We start from the raw sequence: 20,499 nt of genomic DNA on the forward strand, positions 1-20,499 counted from the left end.
AGAAAACGTTGAAGTTGTCAAGGATTTCATTTTACTTGGATCCACAATCAACACCCATGGAAGCAGCAGTCAAGAAATCAAACAACGTATTGCATTGGGCAAGTCTGCTGCAAAAGAACTCTTTAATAAAGTGTTGAAAAGCAAAGATGTCACTTTGAGGACTAAGGTGCACCTGACTCAAGCCATGATGTTTTCAATCAGCGCATACGCTTGCAAAAGCTGGACAATGAATAAGGAAGAACGAAAAACTGATGCCTTTGAATTACGGTGTTTGCAAAAAATATTGAATATAGTATGTACTGCCAAAAGAACAAACAAATCTGTCTTGGAAGAAGTAGAGCCAGAATACTTCTGGGAAGCAAGGATAGCAAGACTACATCTTACATACTTCGGACATGTTCTCAGGAGGGATCAGTCCCTGGAGAAGGACATCATGCTTGGTAAAGTAGAGGGTCGGAGAAAAACATGAAGACCCTTAAGGAGATGGATTGACACAGTGGCTGCAACAATGGGCTCAAGCATAACAGGGATTGTGAGGATGATGCAGGACCTGGCAGTGTTTTGTTCTGTTTTACATGGGGTCGGTATGATTCAGAACGAATTGGATGGCACCTAAGAACAACAAGTTGTTTCAAAGATTTCATTTCTTGATACACATTGCCTTAAAAAAGAGAGAATTCTGGAGTATGCTGTAATAAATGGTGGATTGAAGCCCTTCGCAAGAATAAATTAGAACCTCAGATATAGACCATGTCAGAGAAGGAACTAGACTAGACCTGGAAATCAAGAGAAAGTAGACCTTTCTCCTTTACTTCTCTGCTTAATGCTAAAGTTTCAGAACCACAGTTAAACCAGCAACATTTGATCCAGATCCGAGGGAAGATCACACTTTACAGGTGAGGAACCTTGACTTCAGAGAAGCGGTTAAGAGAAATGGCCTGGGGCTGAATGAAGGGAGAACGAACACCTGGTGTTGCTATCGGGTTTACAGCTCTTCTGGGCTAATTCGGGCAAAGTTTGGTGCTTTGATCAACGGAGAGTTGGCCAGCAGTTCGCCAGGGACAGAAGCTTCCAGAGAACCTTTTCCTTCCAGCCTGTATTCCCGGATTGGGTGAGATTAGGAATGCGGAGGACCATCCCTCAGGAACCGGCTCGCACTCGGGAGGGCTGCCACCACTGGTGATTGCGCGCACCCAGGCTCGTGACCACTGTCTTTCCTCTTCCTCCCGGGTCTTTGGCAGCAGCTTCGCCCTGCATTGGCTGTTTTAAACCTGCCTACCCTATCATGGAAACCCTGGTGGCGTAGTGGTTAAGTGCTATAGCTGCTTTGCCAAAAGCTGGGCAGTTCGAATCCACCAGGTGCTCCTTGGAAACTTGATTGGACAGTTCTACTCTGACCTGTCGCTGTGAGTCGGAATCGACTCGACAGCAATGGGTTTGGTTTGGTTCTTGGTTCTCCTTCCATAGAAGCCAGCCCGTTTTATGACCCAAGGATTCTGCTGGTACCAGGGAACTCGCTCGGTGAAGGACTTCTCCATCGAGATTGTTTTAAATAAAGTTCTCGACAGCAAAAAACAAAACAAAAAAAAAACCAAGCAATCGCCAGACAACTGACCAATGCAGAAGGAGTGAAGCAGGAAGAGGGCGGGACCTATCAGTAATTGGTTACACTAGATGCCTGTCTGGACTGTACCACACTTACTTGGAGGTGGTTTGGTGAATTCGAGCGAGTAGGTGATTACTTTTGATCACTTTTAGTGCACAGACATAATTTTTTATAATTTCTGAACGTTTGTCCTAGATACAGTAAGGATACAAAATAGAATACAGGAACAGGGAAGACTCGTCCGGCCATTTCCCCATTCCTGACTCCTGCGTAGTACCCCAATCCTCCTCTCCTACTCGTCTGCGAAACCCGACGGCCGTGCGGGCGCGCTCTCGTTTTCTCGCGTGCGTACGGCGCTGTCCTCGTACAGCCAATCAGACCGCGAGGTCGCGGCTGGTTCGCGCGCACGCTCCAGATCGGAGTTGGGTGGGGGTTACGGTTGAATGGGAGAGTGAGCGGGGGCGGGCGCGGCGGCGCGAGGTGCATGAATGAGAGAAACGTGCCCAGCGCGAGACGTCGCGCGCGCCCGGATCAGAGAGCCAATGGGAACGCTGGGAGGGCTCGAGACCCGGTACTGAGGGCAACGGCCGCGCGCCGGCTCGAAGACGAGCGTCGCCGGACGGGAGCGCGCGGGGGCAGGGCGGGCGTGGAGCGTGCGGGGGCCGCGCGCTGCCTCTTAGAGGCCGGACGGCAGTGCCGGGAGGCGGTGGCGACTACGACGGTGGCGGTGACGGGCACCGCGCCGGGGTGAGTACCAGAGACACCGGCCCCTGCGGAACCGGAAGTGCCGGGCCAATGAGGTGGGAGGGGAGAGTGACCTCTAGGGAAGGGGGACCGAGGAGGGGGAGGTGGTTGAGGCCCTAGCCCTTCTCGGGGCCGGGTCATCCTACCACAGCGAGACCCGTGGGCCCCGGAAACGGTCGAAGAGAAGAGGCCAGGGGTCCACGGCCGCCGGGACTCAGAACGGGTTAGTGCCGGGCCCCCAGTTCCTGGCTCGGGACCCCAGTCCCTCCGCGCCAGCCGCCGTCCCTTCCGCCCCCGGCCCCGCTCCCCCGGACTTTGTCGTCCCCCGCAGCCCGCTTCCACAGCCCCCGTGGGCCCTGCCGCCGTGGATTCCATCTTCTCGCGTTCAGCGGCGGTCTCTGGGCTACTCCCTAGCTCTGCCCCATACGTTGATTCCCCTTGCCCCAGCTCCGGGGTGGGGACTAAGTGCTGTTCCCTTTTTACCGCTTTGCGGTTCGGTTTCCTCACCCCACTCTACTGATAATTATTTTGACTCAAGCTTCGTTTTGTTGTCTGTTCTGTCCAACCCGTCTCCCTTCCCCCTCTACCCCCACTCGCTATGTGCTCCATGCTTTTTAGTACTGTATACTTTTTTTTTTACAAGTGGAGCTCGAATGTGTCTGCCAATATTTTACTTGTAGAAGTCTCTTTGTAGGGCAGGGAGGTGGAAGGTGTTGTACCCACTTGGCCGAATGAAAACCCTCAAGTGAGAAGTAAGAAAGTGACTTAAAGTTCTGAGGGGAGATGTGGGATCAGATATATGTTGTACTCTAGGTCATAGTTTTCTGCTCTGGATTTTTTATTTCCTGGTTATTGCCATCTTGTCCAGGTTAATCTTACATTTGCATGCCCATCCTTTATCCCAGTATTCCTCTGTCCTGTATCAAATCTCTTCAGAATACTCATCATCACTCATTGTGTAAAACTTACCTAACGTTTTCAAGAATTATAGTACCGTGTACTTTGCTACCTCGGTATATAATACGACTCGTGTTCAACTTCTGCTTAGCTCTTCCTCCAATATCTTGTCATGTGAATTACCCCATTGTACCTCAGTTACTGCGTATTCAGGTTTTTATTGTACTATTACACAATACTTGTGCTATCAGTGGTACTGTACTTATCCGTCCCCGTTAAGGAGGTACGTTACTCTCGTTTGATGTATATTTTTTACTTCGTTGGTAATTTACATTCAGATTTTAAATATGTTCCTATTGTTTTTCTTTTAGCCTTTGAACCTACATATCCTGTATTGTTTGTTTATACTTATATATACATATTTCTTTTCCATATTACTCTGTGCCTTAATATGCCATACACATTCCTGTAAAACTTTCTCATACTGGTATGGATCCAGGCTCCTGTTGTTGTTAGGTGTGGTCGAGTTGGTTCCGACTCATAGCGACCTTGTGTACAACAGAACGAACAGATTCCTAGCTCCAGTGAACCACATGCCCCTTCTGTTCTCATTCCTACTAGACGTAGCACATCCTTCTGCTAAGACCTGGGTGTCTTTATAAATACCCAATAAATTCTTATGATTTATCCTGTCCCTTCTAATGCATATTTCCCAAACGTCTCAGATGCAGATTTCTTTTGTATCCCAGTATTGTACCCCTGATATTGTATGGCCTTTCGTGACTGCATTACTATGGCAGTATTAACCCATGTGACTTTTTTCCCTGTAGAAATTAAAATCTGAAGTAATAGTTGGTGTCTAAATGATATCCTACTTTAGATGAAATTTCAGTAGTGTGATTTTTCATCTTCTCTAATCTTCGGGGTTTTTAGGAACGTTTGCCTTAATAGTACTGCCTAGGAACCAAGAATTTCCTACTTGTTATTAACAGAGTTACTTAGGCCTAAATTCACAGGGTTGTCCTTTGATTCCTATAGGAAACCAAGAGTTAAATAATCATAAAATCAGGGGCTACAAAGGATTTATCTTTTGTTTTGACTGTAATAATTTCTTATATTCGTTGGGTGTTCACTCTATTCTAATATTACTGCTTGGCCTTTTAAAATCTTACTTGTTTTAAAGAGAGAGATGTCAAAGGAGAAGAGCCTTTTGCCTTCCTGCCAGAAGTGAGAGAGATGAAGTGATAAATTCCAGGACACATTTGTATTTTACTATCTGAATCTTCTGAAATCTTTAATTTCAGCCTTTGGTATTAAGGGAAATACTAGATAGCTTGAGGGGGATTTTCTTTTAAAATTCTAATTTAAATACAATTTTTGGTTTACAGATTCTAGGTTATCATCACTGGGCAGGTAGCATGGTGGGTGAGAAAGGTGGAAAGGCTTTGTATCAGCAAAGGGACATGTGGGCTCTGGGGTTCTGAACCTGGCTGCTCAAGTGATTCAGTGGAATGGCCTCAGGCATTCTCTAGCCTTCAATTTTAAACAGAGTGGGGTAAGGGACTGTGTCACCAGATAATGTGAGTAAAGTGCTTTGAGATCACGAGATGAAAAGCATCCTATAAAATTCAAAGTGCTGATGTTATTTTGTTACTGTCATCAACAGAAATAATTGTTACTCTTAATCGTATTGGTGTAGGTGGGGCTCAGTTTACTTCCTAATCGGCTGAGGTAGGAAGAAAAAACTTTTGATTAGGAAGAAAACCCCCTGTGGTAACTTAGTTTCTCATGTAAGATATCTCACATTTCAGTACAAGAATTTTTCTCACTCAGGCCCTTTAATGGCTAATTCCAGAAGACCAAAAATTCAGCTTCTGCCTCTTCGCGGTTATAACTAAAAAACATAGGAGGGTGAGAGAGAGAGAAGCTTGCTGTCCTAATTTTGAGGTTACTTTTTTTCTTTTTTCATTGTAGCAATAAATACTGTGTTTGTCCAAGAGAAGTCTCTTTCCTAGGACTGCCCTTCACTGCTCTGCCCATGTTTGTTTTTAGATTTTGATATTCTTGGTATTTGTTACTGCCCATTTGTGTCAGGTGAGATGGGCCCCTTGCAAGAGCTAAGGTAACTCCTGGTCCCCTGATGACCTTAGGCTAGGTGAAGCCATGTTTTCCCCCTCCAATCTGAACAGCAGTGAAGGATTCTGAACCCATTTTCCTCCCAGTCTATAGAGTCCTTTCCCACATCCATATAAGTGAAATTGAAAATAACCTTTCTTTCAAAAGCACTTGTTAACAGAGCAGCCTGTGGAGTTTTAGCCTTGGTGTTTTTAGTAATGCCCTCAAAGAATTTCTCTGATAAAGATGCTTGTTTCCTCCAGGTGAGGCACTGGACCCGGTTGAACTCTTCACCCAGAAAGCCCAAGATCGAAGGCGAAAGATCAGAGACATCGACTAACCTGGCAACAGAGAGATCTTTGGAACTTTGCTTTCATCCACAGTAACCTTATAAAGCATCATCAAGTGGAATTGATTACTTCAACTTATTCTGCTTGTTGGGAAGAGTATGGCTTCAGGGATTTTAAGTTCCCCTTTAGTTTTGCATGAACTCCATAGGAAACGGAGCCCTTAAAGGGCTTGGGAATAACAAGAAGAGATTGAAAACGGACAAGCTTGCCCTTTCTTTTTTCCCTCCTCCTTCAAAGAAAAGGATTTACAACTCAACCTTGTAACACCAGTTGCCCAGCTTTAGCCATCAGGAGAGAGAGAAATAAAATTCACTGACCATTGCCAGACTACAAACCCTGGTGAAGTGAAGGTGTGGGAGAGGTGGCATCAGAGACTGCCTGGAAAGGACAAGGACTACAGTAAAACAGCTTCTCTTTAAAGGTGGAAGGGGTCACAGATTCCTTCTTGGATTAAAACAGAAACACAGGGCACACCTCCTGAAGGTGCAGCTCGCATTTTCTGGAAGTGTGGTAGTTGTGGACGTACTATAGTATCTCCTGAGAAGAATCTTTCCTTGCCCGAAGTTTTCTGCTCTACCCTGATCTTCTCCCCTTCCTTTCCTTTTGAAGATCTGCCTCCATCCATGAGCTATTCCTTGATCTGTCTGGCTGCCCGTGTTCTCCGCCTGCAACCATTTGCATGTGTACAGCAAACGGTTTCTCTGCAGTTTTTAAACTATACAAGTTGTGTTTCTTAATCTCCCCTTTGCCTTGCTCTGGGGAGGTCGTTTTTCATCTTTTGGAATTTGGAGTCACCTTTCCCCCTCCCATACGCTTTCCTACATTTGCGATCTTTTGACCTTTGGTTTTATTTGGGAGGGGGAAGGGTGGTAATTTAAATTTTCTGTTTCCCTGGTTTCCTTCTGTACTCTTCTCTCTGTTGTTTCCCTCATCCCATTTTCTTGTCTGTTCTGCCGCTGTGTGGGCCTGGGCTATGCGGCAGGGCAGATCTCCCATCAGAGCTCCAACATGCCCGCAGAGTCTGGAAAGAGATTCAAACCCAGCAAGTATGTCCCGGTTTCAGCTGCCGCCATCTTCCTAGTGGGAGCTACGACACTCTTCTTTGCCTTTACGTGAGTTTTCTTCCAGCGGTGGTATTTGAGGGGCCCTCCATGGGAGGCGAGGGGGTATGCTTTCTCTTGAGTTTTGCTGGTTACTCACAAAACCGAGTGACTTGGAATACTTGATGTCCAATACAGGTAAATACAGAAGTATAGTAAGAAAAATGAGAAAAAGGGTATCTTTTTTCAGCCTTCTTATAAATTTTTTACTCCATTGATCCCCTACCTTCCCCTCCCTCCCTTCCTTTGGAATCATAGGTGTCTTCATGTTTTCCTACCCAGTTCCCTCATTAGATGATCCTAAACTAGGAAGGAAGTGGGAGGAAACCACCAGAGAGGCTTGACACAGCTTAAGCAATCAATTCTATGAGAGGAGAACTAGACTAAACTAAAGATTTTTCAAATGGCTTTTCCCCAGGATGTCTGAAGCTTAGGTTTCTGATTGTGGGAACTGAGAGTACTGGAAAGTTTCAGAATTGATTAATAAGATATTGGCTTTTGTTGGTTGTTAATTTGGTGTTACTCAGATGATTTTCTCTCTGTTAAAGCTGAAGCCTGAAGAAGTAAGGGCCACTGGGAAAGGACACGTTTTATTTAGGAAGAGAGCTCTAGAAGAGTCCTTTACATCAGTTCCTGCTGAAGGGAGTGACAATAATTCTCTCATTCCTTGGTCCTTTTGGGAAAGGCAATTGATATTTGAAGGATTTCCCATCTATGATCTGCATTATTCTCACTTAGGCTCTTCAGAACTTTGTTCATCTGCTTGTTAGTGGCAGAAACTGAGTAATTTATCCTTTCTCTTTCCTCTAATATAGCTGTTGACCTGGCAAGCATCTAGAACTTTGCTGTTATCTACTTATAAATTAACATGTGCTAGGCCTCTGAGCCTTAGACTGTTGAGTCATTAAATTAGTTCTCTAGTTGCAACTCTTGGAGTGATCAGAGCATACTAGATCTGGGAAGTCTACTTTGCTGTAGTTCAGGCTCAAAGTTGATTGTGCTGTGCTGTTAAGAGCAATATGAGTTTGCTGGGAAGAGGAAGATAGTGAAGTAGGAAATAAAAGCAGTTGGAACTCACTGAAGGATGAATGAAAGTGAACCAGGAATTACTGAGGTGGGGGCAGTTACTATTACGGGGAGAACTTAAAGAACAGAAGTTGAATCTGAGATAGGAGGAAAGAAAAACTACAGAAATTGAGCTTTGGATGCCAAAAGGAATTCTAAAAAACGTAAGTCACTTGGCCAAAAGAATCAGCAAAGTAATAGTGATCTATTTCTATCTAGTTTTTAAACAAGGAAAGAACGAATCCATTATTTAAGGTGTGAGCATTATCTCACTTCTTTCTCTGAAGCATAGAAGAAGTCCTAGGTGTGTGGCCCCAGCTTTCCAGCCTAACCATGCCTGTTGATCCCTCAGGGGTTTAGAGACAGTCCTGCTCTTCCCATCTGGCTTCTCTTTCTGCATACTTTTTCTCTTGCTTAAACTCAACATGTTCAGTGTTGTGTCCTTTATGCGTTGACTACCAATAGACGGGTGAGTCTTCAGTGTCAGGACTTGTTCTGGTATCTGTTACGGCTAGTAAGGAGGATCAACATTTTAACCAAGAGACATTTATAGCAGATTTTAGTATTCCTGTAGTAGTTGTGGTACTGGGTCATGAGGGGTATGTACAAGACCAGTTTGGCACCCTTAGACCTGCTTAGTTGAGGCGTGTCTGTTTTTCCTTCAAGAGGTAAAGCCTTTAGAGAAGCTAGAAATTTCAGGGTACTGACTAAGTGGTTTCTCTCAACTCATCTGTTCTTGAGAGAGGGCAGGCAGAGTCCTTGTTCTTGACTTGCTAAATCTGGAACCATTGAAGTGCTTGGCTGGTTATACCAGTTTGCCCACAAAGAGTTCCTGACACAGGCGTTTTCTCAACTGGTATTTGAAACTATTTAACCTACTTTCCTGTTACCTGGTGCCAGTAAAGTAGGGGCTGTCTTCATTCTGTGGTCTCACAGGCCCAGGCACAAGGATTTTGGAGGATAATATTGACTCTATTTATATTATTCTTGACCAGGAATTATTGTTTCTAATCCAAAGTTAAAAGAACCTTAAGCCAGAGTTGCCCCTGGTGTTAGCTTCCACAGGACCAATTTGTAGGCTGTTTTTCCCCAGGCTCCTCCTACCTACCTGTGGAGACACAAATACCTTGTTTATCTCCCTCTATCACCTGGCTCTTGGTTCCTCTGAAATTCTCATCTCTTCCTCTCCATCTGACCATAGAATTTCCTCTGTGAGCAGGTGAACTTGGGCTGATGCGCCACTGTTCTGTAAAACTGTTCCCAGAGGAATCTGCCCCTTTTGAGGTTTAGTTCCTTGGAGAACCATCTGTTTGAAACCATACACAAACTAAACAAGAATCCATGGTTTCAATGGAAAGACAAGAGAAAGACTCTCTTTGAACCAGCTCCTGTTTGGGCCCTTAAACCTGTAACTACTCTTTCATCCTCTTATACTCTTCACTAGGCTACCACTGGCTGTTCTTACATCAGTACAAGCCCCAGGTGAGAATTAACTCTGGGACCTAGAGGACTGGGAGTAGGAGGGGGAGTCCCTTTCAGCTTGCAGATATAATTAGTGGAGGCATGTAGGCGTCAACTAATTAGGAACAATTTACTCTCCATGTTTCTTTGTCAAGCAGGAAAAAGCTGGAGCAGAAACTGACTGAGCTGGGTCTGATCATCAAAGAAATGGCAATCTTCTGCCCCAGAGACTCTTGAGTAGAACAGTTGAGACCTTCCTCCAAAAACCTGGTCCCTTTCATTCACTGAACTTATCCAGTATCAAACTAAGCAGGACTGTTATTGGGGATCCTGTCGTAGTCATCTTTTCACTGTTTGGGAAGGAGAGTGTCTGCTAAAGTAACACTTCCCCTCTCATTAAGTACTAGACTGCTTTTAAGATAATATACCTGGATCCTGTCCTTTTGTGAAGGGAGCAGTGCTAGGTAAGTGGGATAAACACTATTTGGGGGTCAGGAGACCGATTTTAGTAAAATTTGTTAATCTTTATGGGCCTTAATTTCTTCCTGTATGATGAGGAAGTTGAACTAACACAGTTTATTTAAGCACCATGACCTTTTTAAAGATGAGATCTTATGTGGAACCCCAGTATATAAAACATAAAAGTAGAACTGCTCTGGTTCAAGTGAGGTTGTGGCACAGAGGTCCAGCCACTGGGTATCTCTTGCCTTCCTGGGGGCCCCTGAGCCTTTCTCAGGACTCCTGGCAACACCGTTTGAAATCATTGAATTGTATCCTCTCTAAAGTCTCCTGTAGTTACATAAGTCAATTAAGTCAGTTCTCATTTTGTTCATTTCCAGAATGGGTGGGGAGGAGGTCAGGGTCAAAACCTCTGCTTCAGGTGATCCTCTAAGGGAAGGATAAAAGTTAAGGTTGTCCAGAAACCCATGATGGTCTTTCCAGTGTTGCATCCATGATATAGATGCTTCCTTTCAGTGTCTGCCTCTGGGTCCTTCCCTCCTTTTTACCCAAAGAGTGTTGAGCTACCTCATGGCTATCACTCTGGTCCTTTTTTTCATGACTGCAGAGGTGTTAGCTCCTGATTTGAGTGGGAACAGCCTCATGATTAAGGCTTAATAGAGAAGGCGTTGTTCCTTTTCCTTCCCAAGTTGTTTTCTCATTCAGTAATAAATAAGTGCCCAGGTTCGACATCCAGCATTCAGCTGCTGGAAAGCCTGGGTAACAGGCATCACAATCAGCAGGTGTTTTAAGAGAAACTTACCCACATATAAAGAGACAAGTTGTTTTCCCGTGGAATGTTGAGGAAGGCAGAGGATGGCACAGTCCTGAATGAGGATCCCCAAGAGCGGGAAGTGGGACATTCATTCTACCCTTCTCTCATCAGCAGGGAACACTAGTCATACGCTCAAACAGTGTATTAGGCATGGGTGGAATGCGTAGGCATGTTCTTTAGGCACTTAGAGCCTCTGTCTTTAAGTGTCTTGAATACCTAGCATCTCAGAGGAAGTAGAATTAAGGATGAAGGTGGAGCTGGAATGATAATTGATGATGATGGTGGTGGTTAATAATGTTTTCTTGTGTCTTCCGTCCAGTGCCCGCTATTGAGCCAACTGGTTTAAAAAAGAATTTGAGGATCTTTTTAAACATTCTCTCCTTCATTCTCATGTCTGTATTATGTAGCTGAAGTAACAGGCTTGGAGAGTTTCCTGTGTATTAACCTAAGGCCACATAACAAGCACTGGTTGAGATAGGATTAAAATCCAAAGCTTCTTGACTCCTACTTTGTTTTTCTTTCCAGGAATTTAACCACCTTTTAGAAGAGGAAGTGCTAAGGAGGACTAGAAAACAGGATGTTAGGAATGTGGGTATTGAAACCCACTCTCCCAACTTTATTTGGCCTTGAAGTGAGAGTACTGAATGGGTGGGCAGAAGAACCTGTTTTTCCTGGGGTGGTATAGGTCTGGGAGTCCCATCAATGAGTCAGTCAGCCTTCTGAACTATAGCCACTCCCTAAGCTTCTGGAGCTCTATGATTATTGCCATAGGCTAAGGACGAGCCCCAACAACTCCTCTCGTCTCCTCAGCTCAGGCTTCATCTCCCTCCATCAAAGGCAACAGATTCAGACAGGCTACTTGGAGTGGTCACCTAGGAATCTGGCAAGGTACTATAGCAACAGAAAGCCTCTCCTCCAGCCAAGTAGAATATGGGATATGTCAGGAACAGGTTCTGCCCACACCTGCCTCTCCTTGGTGGGGTGTTGCTCCCTCAGCCAGAGTGCTGCGATTGGAAGCGACAGATCTCTGATTTGAATGTAGGAGCAAATACTAGCTCTGTAAGTTGAGTTGTTTGCATCATTGCTAGATTCTGCCACTGTGGGGGCAGGGTTTAGTTTGGCAACATATTGGAACTCAGTTCCAGGATTGCACACTTCGACTGGGATGGGTTGCTGTCTAGAAGGTTGTAGGGGTAAAGTTCATCATCTAGAGGTAGGTGATTGGCAGGGTACCAAAGAGATTAGGTGATTTGCTTTGTTTAGAAATGAAACTAAGGAAAAATGAAGTAGAAAGATTGACAGTTGGGCCTGTGAGGGGGCTGAGATCTCATTCTTATTCACCAGCTCTTCCAGAACCTTAGTTTCCGTCAGGAATGGAGGATACCCCTGCTTATTTCTTTCAGAAGCTCAAGAGGCCACAGTAGCCACAGTGGCCAGTTCTAGGAATGAGACTTTTAAATCACGGACACCTCAGTGTTTTAAGGATTTAATTTCTTTTTCCCTTCTGATTATCTTCCCAGGCTGTGGGTGTCAAGTGAGTCACCCTTTGTTCTCTTCCCCAGGCGGAAATTGAAGCGACAGCTAAGTCCTAGGGAGGGGCTCTGACCTGGATGACTGGTTTTCAGTTTCTCTCCCTCCCTCCAAGGGAAACTAGGAGGTCAGGCTTTGGGGTGGGGCTGTGCAGAGACTTCTTGCTTGTATTCCACCTGAAACCCTGCCAAGATGTGGAGCCATCTTTCTTGAACCAAGGAGCCCTGGTGGCACAGTGATTAAGAGCTCGGCTGCTAACCAAAACGTCAGAGTTCGAATCTAGCAGGAGCTCCTTGGAAACCCTGTGGGGCAGTTTTACTCTGTCCTGTAGGGTCCTATGAGTCAGAATTGACTTGATGGCAGTGGGTTTTTTTTTTTTAACCAAAGGACTTGCATGAGGAGGAGGCTTCCATAGGAGACTTTATTTGGTGGTAGCCTAGGACTGTGACTGAAGGGCTCTTTTTGTCCTTGAGATTGGTGCTCTCACTCCAGCTTCATTGTTTTGTTCCCAGTTTTATACTGACTCATCAAGAGAGGCAAAGAATTAAATGATACTACCTAAAAAGCCTAGCACACAAGATGTACTTTTTTTTTTTTTTTTTAAATGAATGGCTGAATGAAATTTGAATAAATAGATGGTGGTTGTGAAGACTTGTCAGATGTTTTCTGACAATCAGTTTTGTTTCTTACCGTTGGTTTATTTGTTTCTCATTAAGGACCTCAGTTCCTCTAAACTGTCATGAGTCACTGTTCAGGGCTGTTCTTTTTGTTTTGATAGGAATAGGCCACTTCTTTTGACAGAATCCAGGACTGCTGTGGATTAATCCACCAGGCTTATAAGATGTCTTGTTCTCCTGGCCCGTTCTTTGTTTCCTTCTGACTGGTCCAGATAAAGGGGACAAGGACAGATGCTGTCCTAAATCTGGAGATTAAGTTCTCAGCCACAAAGCAGATTATTTAGTCACTGTCTTGAAGTTCTCACTGAGCTGAGACAGTAGAGAGAGCATTTGACACAGCTGACAAAGCAAGCAGCACATTAGATGTTCTTCTGAAACATCCAACTCCCAGGATATCGGTCAAGAAAGGAAGAGCTCTTGAAGGGTTCCTGCTTAGACTCGTATCTGTAAAAGGAACTGAGCTTAGTATACTTTTTTTTTGTCAAAAGTTACCTAAAGCATGTCTCTTGGTTTGAATCCTGTGGAATACTGGATATGTTTGGCCAGTTTCTTCTTCCTCCTGGACTTAGGACTTCTTTGGTTTCATACCCTCTTTCTTCCTCCCCCACTTCTCATTCAGTTTTAGACTTCAAGGGGATAGTTTTGTGTCCTGATGTCTATTCTGTTATCTGTGTTGTTGCCCCCCCCACCCCTCCCACCCCCACTTTAAGAACTAGCCTCTAGTTGGATAACACTCTCAGGGATATCTGAAGCAGTAAAGAAACTTTAGGCAATTGGGAGTGGTTCAAAGCCAGCTGGGAAGGGGGAAGGGGAGCCAGAAAAGCAGGTGGTAGCATGTGATTTGGGCCAATGTGCAGGTCAGTAGAACATGGCCTCAGGCAGCTCCCAAGAAGGGAATGTGGCTGGTATCAGTTACGTACATGGTCTGTCCCTGGTTCTCATGTCTTATTAGAGAGGAGATAGGGCAGATTCTAAAACATGTTGAAAGCTCCAGAGGGAAGACTGAACCTGAAGAACACAGATCTTAGTGCAAGGGGTTAAGGTAGGAGAAATTTTCTGAGTCTTGTACCTTGATCTAAAATTGAATGAAGATTTATGTATAGGTGTGGGGACTGAGTGAAATAGAGAATCTTGACTATTGTTGATGAGACATAGGAAGGGACTGTAAGCCTTATTTGCTATAGTGCATAAATGGATGGCTCTCAGTCTCCCACAAAAAGTTATCCTTTTCCCCCTGAGCTAGGCCTCTCAGAATTTTTACAGATTTTTGTGACTATAGTTGGTGTCCAGTGTGTTAGAGGCAGCCCCTCATTTTCTTCATTGTCTGTGCAGGTGTCCAGGACTCAGCCTGTATGTGTCACCTGCAGTGCCCATCTACAATGCGATTGTTTTTCTCTTTGTGCTGGCCAACTTCAGCATGGCCACCTTCATGGACCCAGGCATTTTCCCTCGAGGTAAGCTCTCCTTTTCCTCTCTTGGAAGCTCTTTTTGATCTTTAAAAAATAATGATTTGAGCATACCCAGTTGATCTGGGCCTTAGGAGTCCTACGATTATGGAATACTTTTAAAGTCTAATGATAAAAATTAAGTCAGGGTCTATGCAACGAGAAAGAACAACAATGAATCTGTGAAGCATCTCATAACATGGATGAAACTGGAGGACATTATGCTGAGTGAAATAAGTCAATCACAAAAGGACAAATATTGTATGAGACCTCTATGGTAAAAACCCATGAAAAAGTTCACACACGGAATGTAACAATCTTTGTTGGTTACCAGGGATTGGAGGGGTGGGGGGGAAATACTAAATAGGCAATAGATAAGTGGTATCTTGGGTGAAGGGTGAGACAGTACACAATACAGGGGAAACTAGCACAACCTGTACAAGGAAAGGTCATGGAAGCCCCATAGACACATCCAAACTCCCTGAGGGACTGAATGGCTGGGTGGAGGGCTGTGGGGACCATGGTCTCGGGGAACATCTAGCTCAATTGGCATGACACAGCTTATAAAGACAATGCTCTACATTCTACCTTGGTGAGTAGTGTCTGGGGTCTTAAAAGCCTGTGAGCGGCCGTCTAAGATACTCCACTGGTCTCATCCCTTCCGGAGCAAGGGAGAATGAAGAGAACAGGATACAAGGAAAAGATTAGTCTGAAGGACTAATTGTCCACAGCTACCAAGGCCTCCACCGGACTGAGTCCAGTACAGCTAGATGGTGCCCGGCTACCACCACTGACTGCTCTGACCAGGATCACAACAGAGGGTTCTGGACAGAGCTGGAGAAGGATGTAGAGCATAATTCTAACTCACAAAAAAAAAAAGACCAGATTTACTGGCCTAAAGGAGACTGGAGAAACCTCGAGAGTATGGCCCCCAGACACCCTTTTAGCTCAGTGGTGAAGCTACCTCCAGGGTTCACTGTTCAGCCTGGGAGTGGACAGCCCTGTAAAACCAAATGAGATGAGGTACAGGAGTCCAGTGACAAGGGCCAGAAGGCAGAAGGGGACAAGGAAGCTGGTGATAGGGAACCCAAGGTTGAGTAAGGATATTGCTGATGTGTTGTGAGATTGTTAACCATTGTCATAGGGCAACATTTGTAGTAACTGTTAAATGAGAAGCTATTTTGTTGTGTAAGCCTTCATCTTAATTGAGAATAACAGCACGATTGGAAGAGCGTAGTCAATGTCACTGAACTGTGCATGTAGAAATTTTTGAAACGGTGTATCTTTGGCTATGTGTATTTTCACCAAAAAAAAAAAAAGGTCGAGAAGGGAGAGGGTTGATATGTTGTGGGATTGTTAACCACTGTCATGAAACAATATGTGTACTACTGTTTCATGAGAAACTATTTGTTCTGTAAGCCTTCGCCTGAAGTACAATAAAATATAAAAAAAAAAAAAAAATTAAGTCAACGTCTTCAGAAATACATATAGCTTCCAGCCATGTGATTCAGTTTGAGTCAACTCTGATTTTTAGTTGTATATTCAGCAGACATTTGTTTAGAGCATGTATTGCTAGATACAGTGATATCCAAGATGCATTAGAAAGTTTTGAAACAAACTAATGGAGGCATGAAAAAGTTTCTATGAGAACATAGAAAAGGGTGCACCCCAGGTAAATTGGGGTGGAAGACAGGTAGAAAGGACTTCACCAAGTAGAGGATGGAAGGGCAAGGGCAGTCTAGGCAGAAGCAGCAACATATGTAGAAGCTCGTAACCATGAAATGGTGAACTCTGTGGGATTGGAAGGTATAGTGTGTGGTGGGGCCAGAAGGGTCAGGAACTGAACCTAGAGCCAGGTTCTGAAGGATTTTATGTACTAAATTAAATAGATTATACTTTTTCCTTTGGACAGCAAGAGGTCTTTAATTGGGGGATTAACAGGGTCAGATTTCCTTTTACAAAAATAATTCTTTTTTTAATTTTGTTTTTGGTGAAAGTAAACAGGCAAAACCGCTCCCATTCCACAGCTTCTAGACATAATGATCAGTGATACTGGTTACATTCTTCACATTGTGTCAACATTCTCATTATTTTTGTTCTAATTGTTTCACTTCCATTTACTAAATCTTCCTACCCCCTAACTTTATCATTTGTGCTTTAAAATAGCTGGTGACCTTTTGATCTTATATAGATAATTAAAAAAAAATCTTATAATAATGTACAGATACCTTTGGGGAGGCTGTTGCAATAATATAATCCAGGTGAGAACTTGAATTCATGACTGGATTTACAGATATTAGAAGTAGACGCAGCAGAGTTTATCATGACCAGTTGCTTATTCGGGGAGAGTAGGAGGGTGAAGGAATTGACAAGGATAGTTCCAGGGCTCCAAGTTTGATGCTCATTTTTATAAACCAAGATATGGGTTATAGGCATGTGGAACAAGTTTGGAGGGAAGACAAAAGGAGCTGTCTTAGACACGTTAGAGTCAAGATACTTACGGGTCATAAAGGTAGAGTTACCCAGTGGACAAATGAGTTGTCACAGTCAAAGACCTTCATTTCAGAGTCTACACCCATATATTTGAATGCAATAGGAGTAAGATTGTCCAGAGGAAATATGTAAAGTGAAATTAGGAAAGAACCAAGGTCAGACCTGAGCAGCACTGACATTTTAATAATGAACAGAAGAGAAGGAGGAGCCATTGAAGAGTGATTGAGCAAGAAAGATTAATAGAAGAAACTGGAAAAAATGGGAATTAATGAAAGGCAGAGTTCATGAAGTAACTGATGGTTGGCAGTATCAGAAATTAGAGAGATCCAATAGTCTGGACGTAACCTTGCTTGCTGAAAGTGAAGAGGACTTGAAGCACTTACTGATGAAGATCAAAGACTACATCCTTCAGTATGGATTACACCTTAACACAAAGAAAACAAAAATGCTCACAACTGGACCAAGAAGCAACATCATGATAAACAGAGAAAAGATTGAAGTTGTTGAGCATTCCATTTTTCTTGAATCCACAATCAACACCCATGCAAGCAACATTCAAGAAATCAAAAGACGCATTGCATTGGGCAGATCTGCTGCAAAAGACCTCTTTAACGTGTTAAAAAGCAAAGATGTCGCATTGAAGACTAAGGTATGCCTGACAAAAGCAATAGTGTTTTCAGTCACCTCATATGCATGTGAAAGCTGGACAATGAATAAGGAAGATGGAAGAATTGACGCCCTTGAGTTATGGTGTTGGTGAAGAATATCGGGTATACCGTGGACTGCCAAAACAACAAACAGATCTGTCTTGGAAGAAGTACAGCTGGAATGCTCCTTGGAAGCAAGGGTGGCGAGACCTGGTTATGTTATCAGGAGGGATCAGTCCCTGGAGAAGGACATTGTGCTTGGTAAAGTAGAGGGTCAGTGAAAAAGAGGAAGACCCTGACTGAGATGAATTGACACAGTGGCTGCAACAGTGGGCTCAAGCATAACGAGGATTGTGAGGATGGCACAGGACCGGGCATTATTTCATTCTAGTGTACATAGGGTTGCTATGAGTCAGAACCGACTCAGTAGCACCTAACAACAACAATAGTCTGGAAACTCAAAATTGCCCATTGTCTTGTTAATTAAGAAAAGTGATCTTAACAGCTATAAGAATTGATGCCTTTCAATTATGGTGTTGGCGAAGAATATTGAATATACCATGGAGTGCCAGAAGAACGAACAAATCTGTCTTTTGGAAGAAGTACAGCCAGGATGCTCCTTAGAAGCAAGGATGGCGAGATTATGTCTCACATTCTTTGGAATTGTTAACAGCGGGGACCAGTCCTTGTAGAAGGACATCATGCGAGAAAGAGGTAGACCCTCAATGAGATGGATTGACACAGTGGCTGCAACAATGGACTCAATGGGCTCAAGCATAACAATGATTGTGAGGATGGCACAGGACCAGGCAGTGTTTTGTTCTGTTGTACATAGGATCGCTATGATTCAGAATGGACTGGGAGGCACCTAACAATGACAACAAAACAGTTATAATAGTGTGTTTGCGTATAAAGAAAAGATATAGCCAAATTACTAAATTGTAATGGTTTGGAGAACAGTGAATGGGAAATGAAGGAAACTCAAATTAGTTTTAGATTATTCTTTCTAGAAGTTAGCAGAGAAGGCAGGAGATGGAACAGTATCTTATTGGAGAAAGGGTTTTTTTGTTTTAATTGTGGCAAAATATAACAAATCATTCGCAGTTTTAACTATTACAAGTATACAATTCAGTTACATTAATTACATTCACCATGTTGTGAAACCATCATCATTATCCATTTCCAAACGCTTTCCTTTGCCCTTAACAGAAACTCCGTACCCCTTAAACACTAGCTTCCCATCTTCCTCTTTCCCTCTCTCTAGCCCCTGGTAAACACTAATAAACTTTTGACTGTATACATTTGCCTCTTCTAGATATTTCATATAAGAGGGATCATACAGTATTTGTCTTTTGTGTCTGAGTTATTTAGCGTAATGTTTTCAAGATTTATCCATGTTGTAGCATGTATCAGAACTTCATTTCTCTTATGACTGAATATTCCACTGTTTAAATATATACTGCATTTTGTTTATTCATTTTTTGATGGGTTGTTTCCACCTTATGGCTATTGTGAATAATGCTGCAATGAATATTGGTGTACAAGTGACTATTTGAGTCCCTGCTTTCAGTTCTTTTGGGTCTATACCTAGGAGTGAGTTGCTGGGTCATATGGTAATTTTACGTTTTAACTTTTTGAGGAGCCGCCAAACTGTTTCCCACAGCAGCTGCACCATTTTACAATTTCACCAGCAACGGATGGGGGTTTCAGTTTCTCCACATCTTGTCAACATTTGTTATTTTCTGTTTTTCTGATAGTAGCCATCCTAGTGAGTCTGCAGTGGTATTTCATTGTGGTTTTGATTTGCATTTTTCTAATGGATGATGGGGGAGTCCCTGGGTGGTGCAAGCTGTTAACTCACTAGGCTGCTACTGGCCAAGGAGTCAAAACTCTACAGCAACTAGGGTTAATGGCTAATGAAGTTAAGCATCTCTTTATGTGCTTATTGTCCATTTCTATATCTTCTTTGTCAATTCAAGTCTTTTGCTCACTTTTTAATTGGGTTGTCTTTTTGCTGTTGTAGTTCTTTATATATTCTGAATATTAAATTCTTGTCAGATATATGGTTCCCAAATATTTTCTTCTATTCTCCAAGTTGTCTCTTCACTTTGTTGATAAAGTCCTATGATGCATGAAGGTTTATCTGTTTTTTCTTTTGTTGCTTGTGCTTTTGGTGCCATCTAAGAATCCATTGTTAAAAACTAGGCCCTTTTGACAGTGTTGACATGTCGTGGGGTTGTTAACCATTGTCATAGGTTACTAACTGTTTAATGAGAAACTATTTGTTCTGCAAACCTTCATGTAAGGTACAAAAAAAAAAAAGAATTATCTATGTGAGATCAAATTAACAACAGCAACTCAAAAGGTTTGATGGGAAGCCTCAGGGGCAGTGAGTTGAAGATAATGGTGATGGAATAATTTGGAAAATGATAGTGAGGATAGCAGCACAACTGGAAGAACGTAATCGATGTCACTGAATTGTACATGTAGAAACTTTTCGAAGTGGTGTAACTTTGGCTATTTATATTTTCACCAAAAAAAAAAAAAAAAACGGTCCTCTAAGGACAAGAAGGGAGAGTGTTGACATGTCGTAGGATTGTTAACCAATGTCGTAAATCAATATGTGTACTGACTGTTAATGAGAAACTATTTGTTCTGTAAACCTTCACCTAAAGTACAATAAAAAAATACATGTATATAAAAAAAACTAGGTCCTTTACCCCTATGTTTTCTTCTAAGAGTTCCATGGTATCAGTTCTTTTACTTAGGTCATTGATCCAGTTTGAGTTAATTTTCATAAATGGTATGAGATAGTGATCCAGCTTCATTTTTTTGCATGTGGAGATCCAGTTGTCCCGGCACCGTTTTTGAAGAGACTGTTCTTTCCCCATTGAATGGACTTGGTGCCCATGTTGAAAATCAGTTGACCATAGATATGAGTTTATTTCTTGTCTCTTAACTCTGTTCCACTGGTCTGTATGTCTGTCCTATACCAGTACCAGACTGTTTTGATTATTATGACTTTATAGAGTGAAGGTTTTTTAGGATACAAAAGACTTCAGCGTATTTGTAGCACGAGGAGACAACCCAGAGAAG

General features: G+C 43.1%; 1 protein-coding gene across 3 annotated transcripts in view; it reads left to right on the forward strand.

The window, feature by feature from the left end:
* Positions 1-2,063: 2,063 nt before the first annotated feature.
* ZDHHC5 (zinc finger DHHC-type palmitoyltransferase 5) overlaps positions 2,064-20,499 on the forward strand; it is a 29,765-nt gene continuing 11,329 nt past the window's right edge. Inside the window, exons 1-3 of one of the 3 annotated variants that reach the window (XM_004389194.2) lie at positions 2,064-2,353; positions 5,626-6,824; positions 14,151-14,272. In XM_004389194.2, coding sequence (XP_004389251.1) covers positions 6,721-6,824; positions 14,151-14,272 — 226 coding nt within the window. In that variant the 5' untranslated portion in view covers positions 2,064-2,353; positions 5,626-6,720. Of the gene's footprint in view, positions 2,354-2,422; positions 2,574-5,625; positions 6,825-14,150; positions 14,273-20,499 lie in introns of those variants that run through there. The other 2 variants (XM_023743103.1, XM_023743102.1) reach the window with 2 other exon arrangements.

The sequence above is a fragment of the Trichechus manatus genome, unplaced genomic scaffold (assembly GCF_000243295.1).
Source record: "Trichechus manatus latirostris isolate Lorelei unplaced genomic scaffold, TriManLat1.0 scaffold00236, whole genome shotgun sequence".
Taxonomy (NCBI): Eukaryota; Metazoa; Chordata; class Mammalia; order Sirenia; family Trichechidae; genus Trichechus; species Trichechus manatus.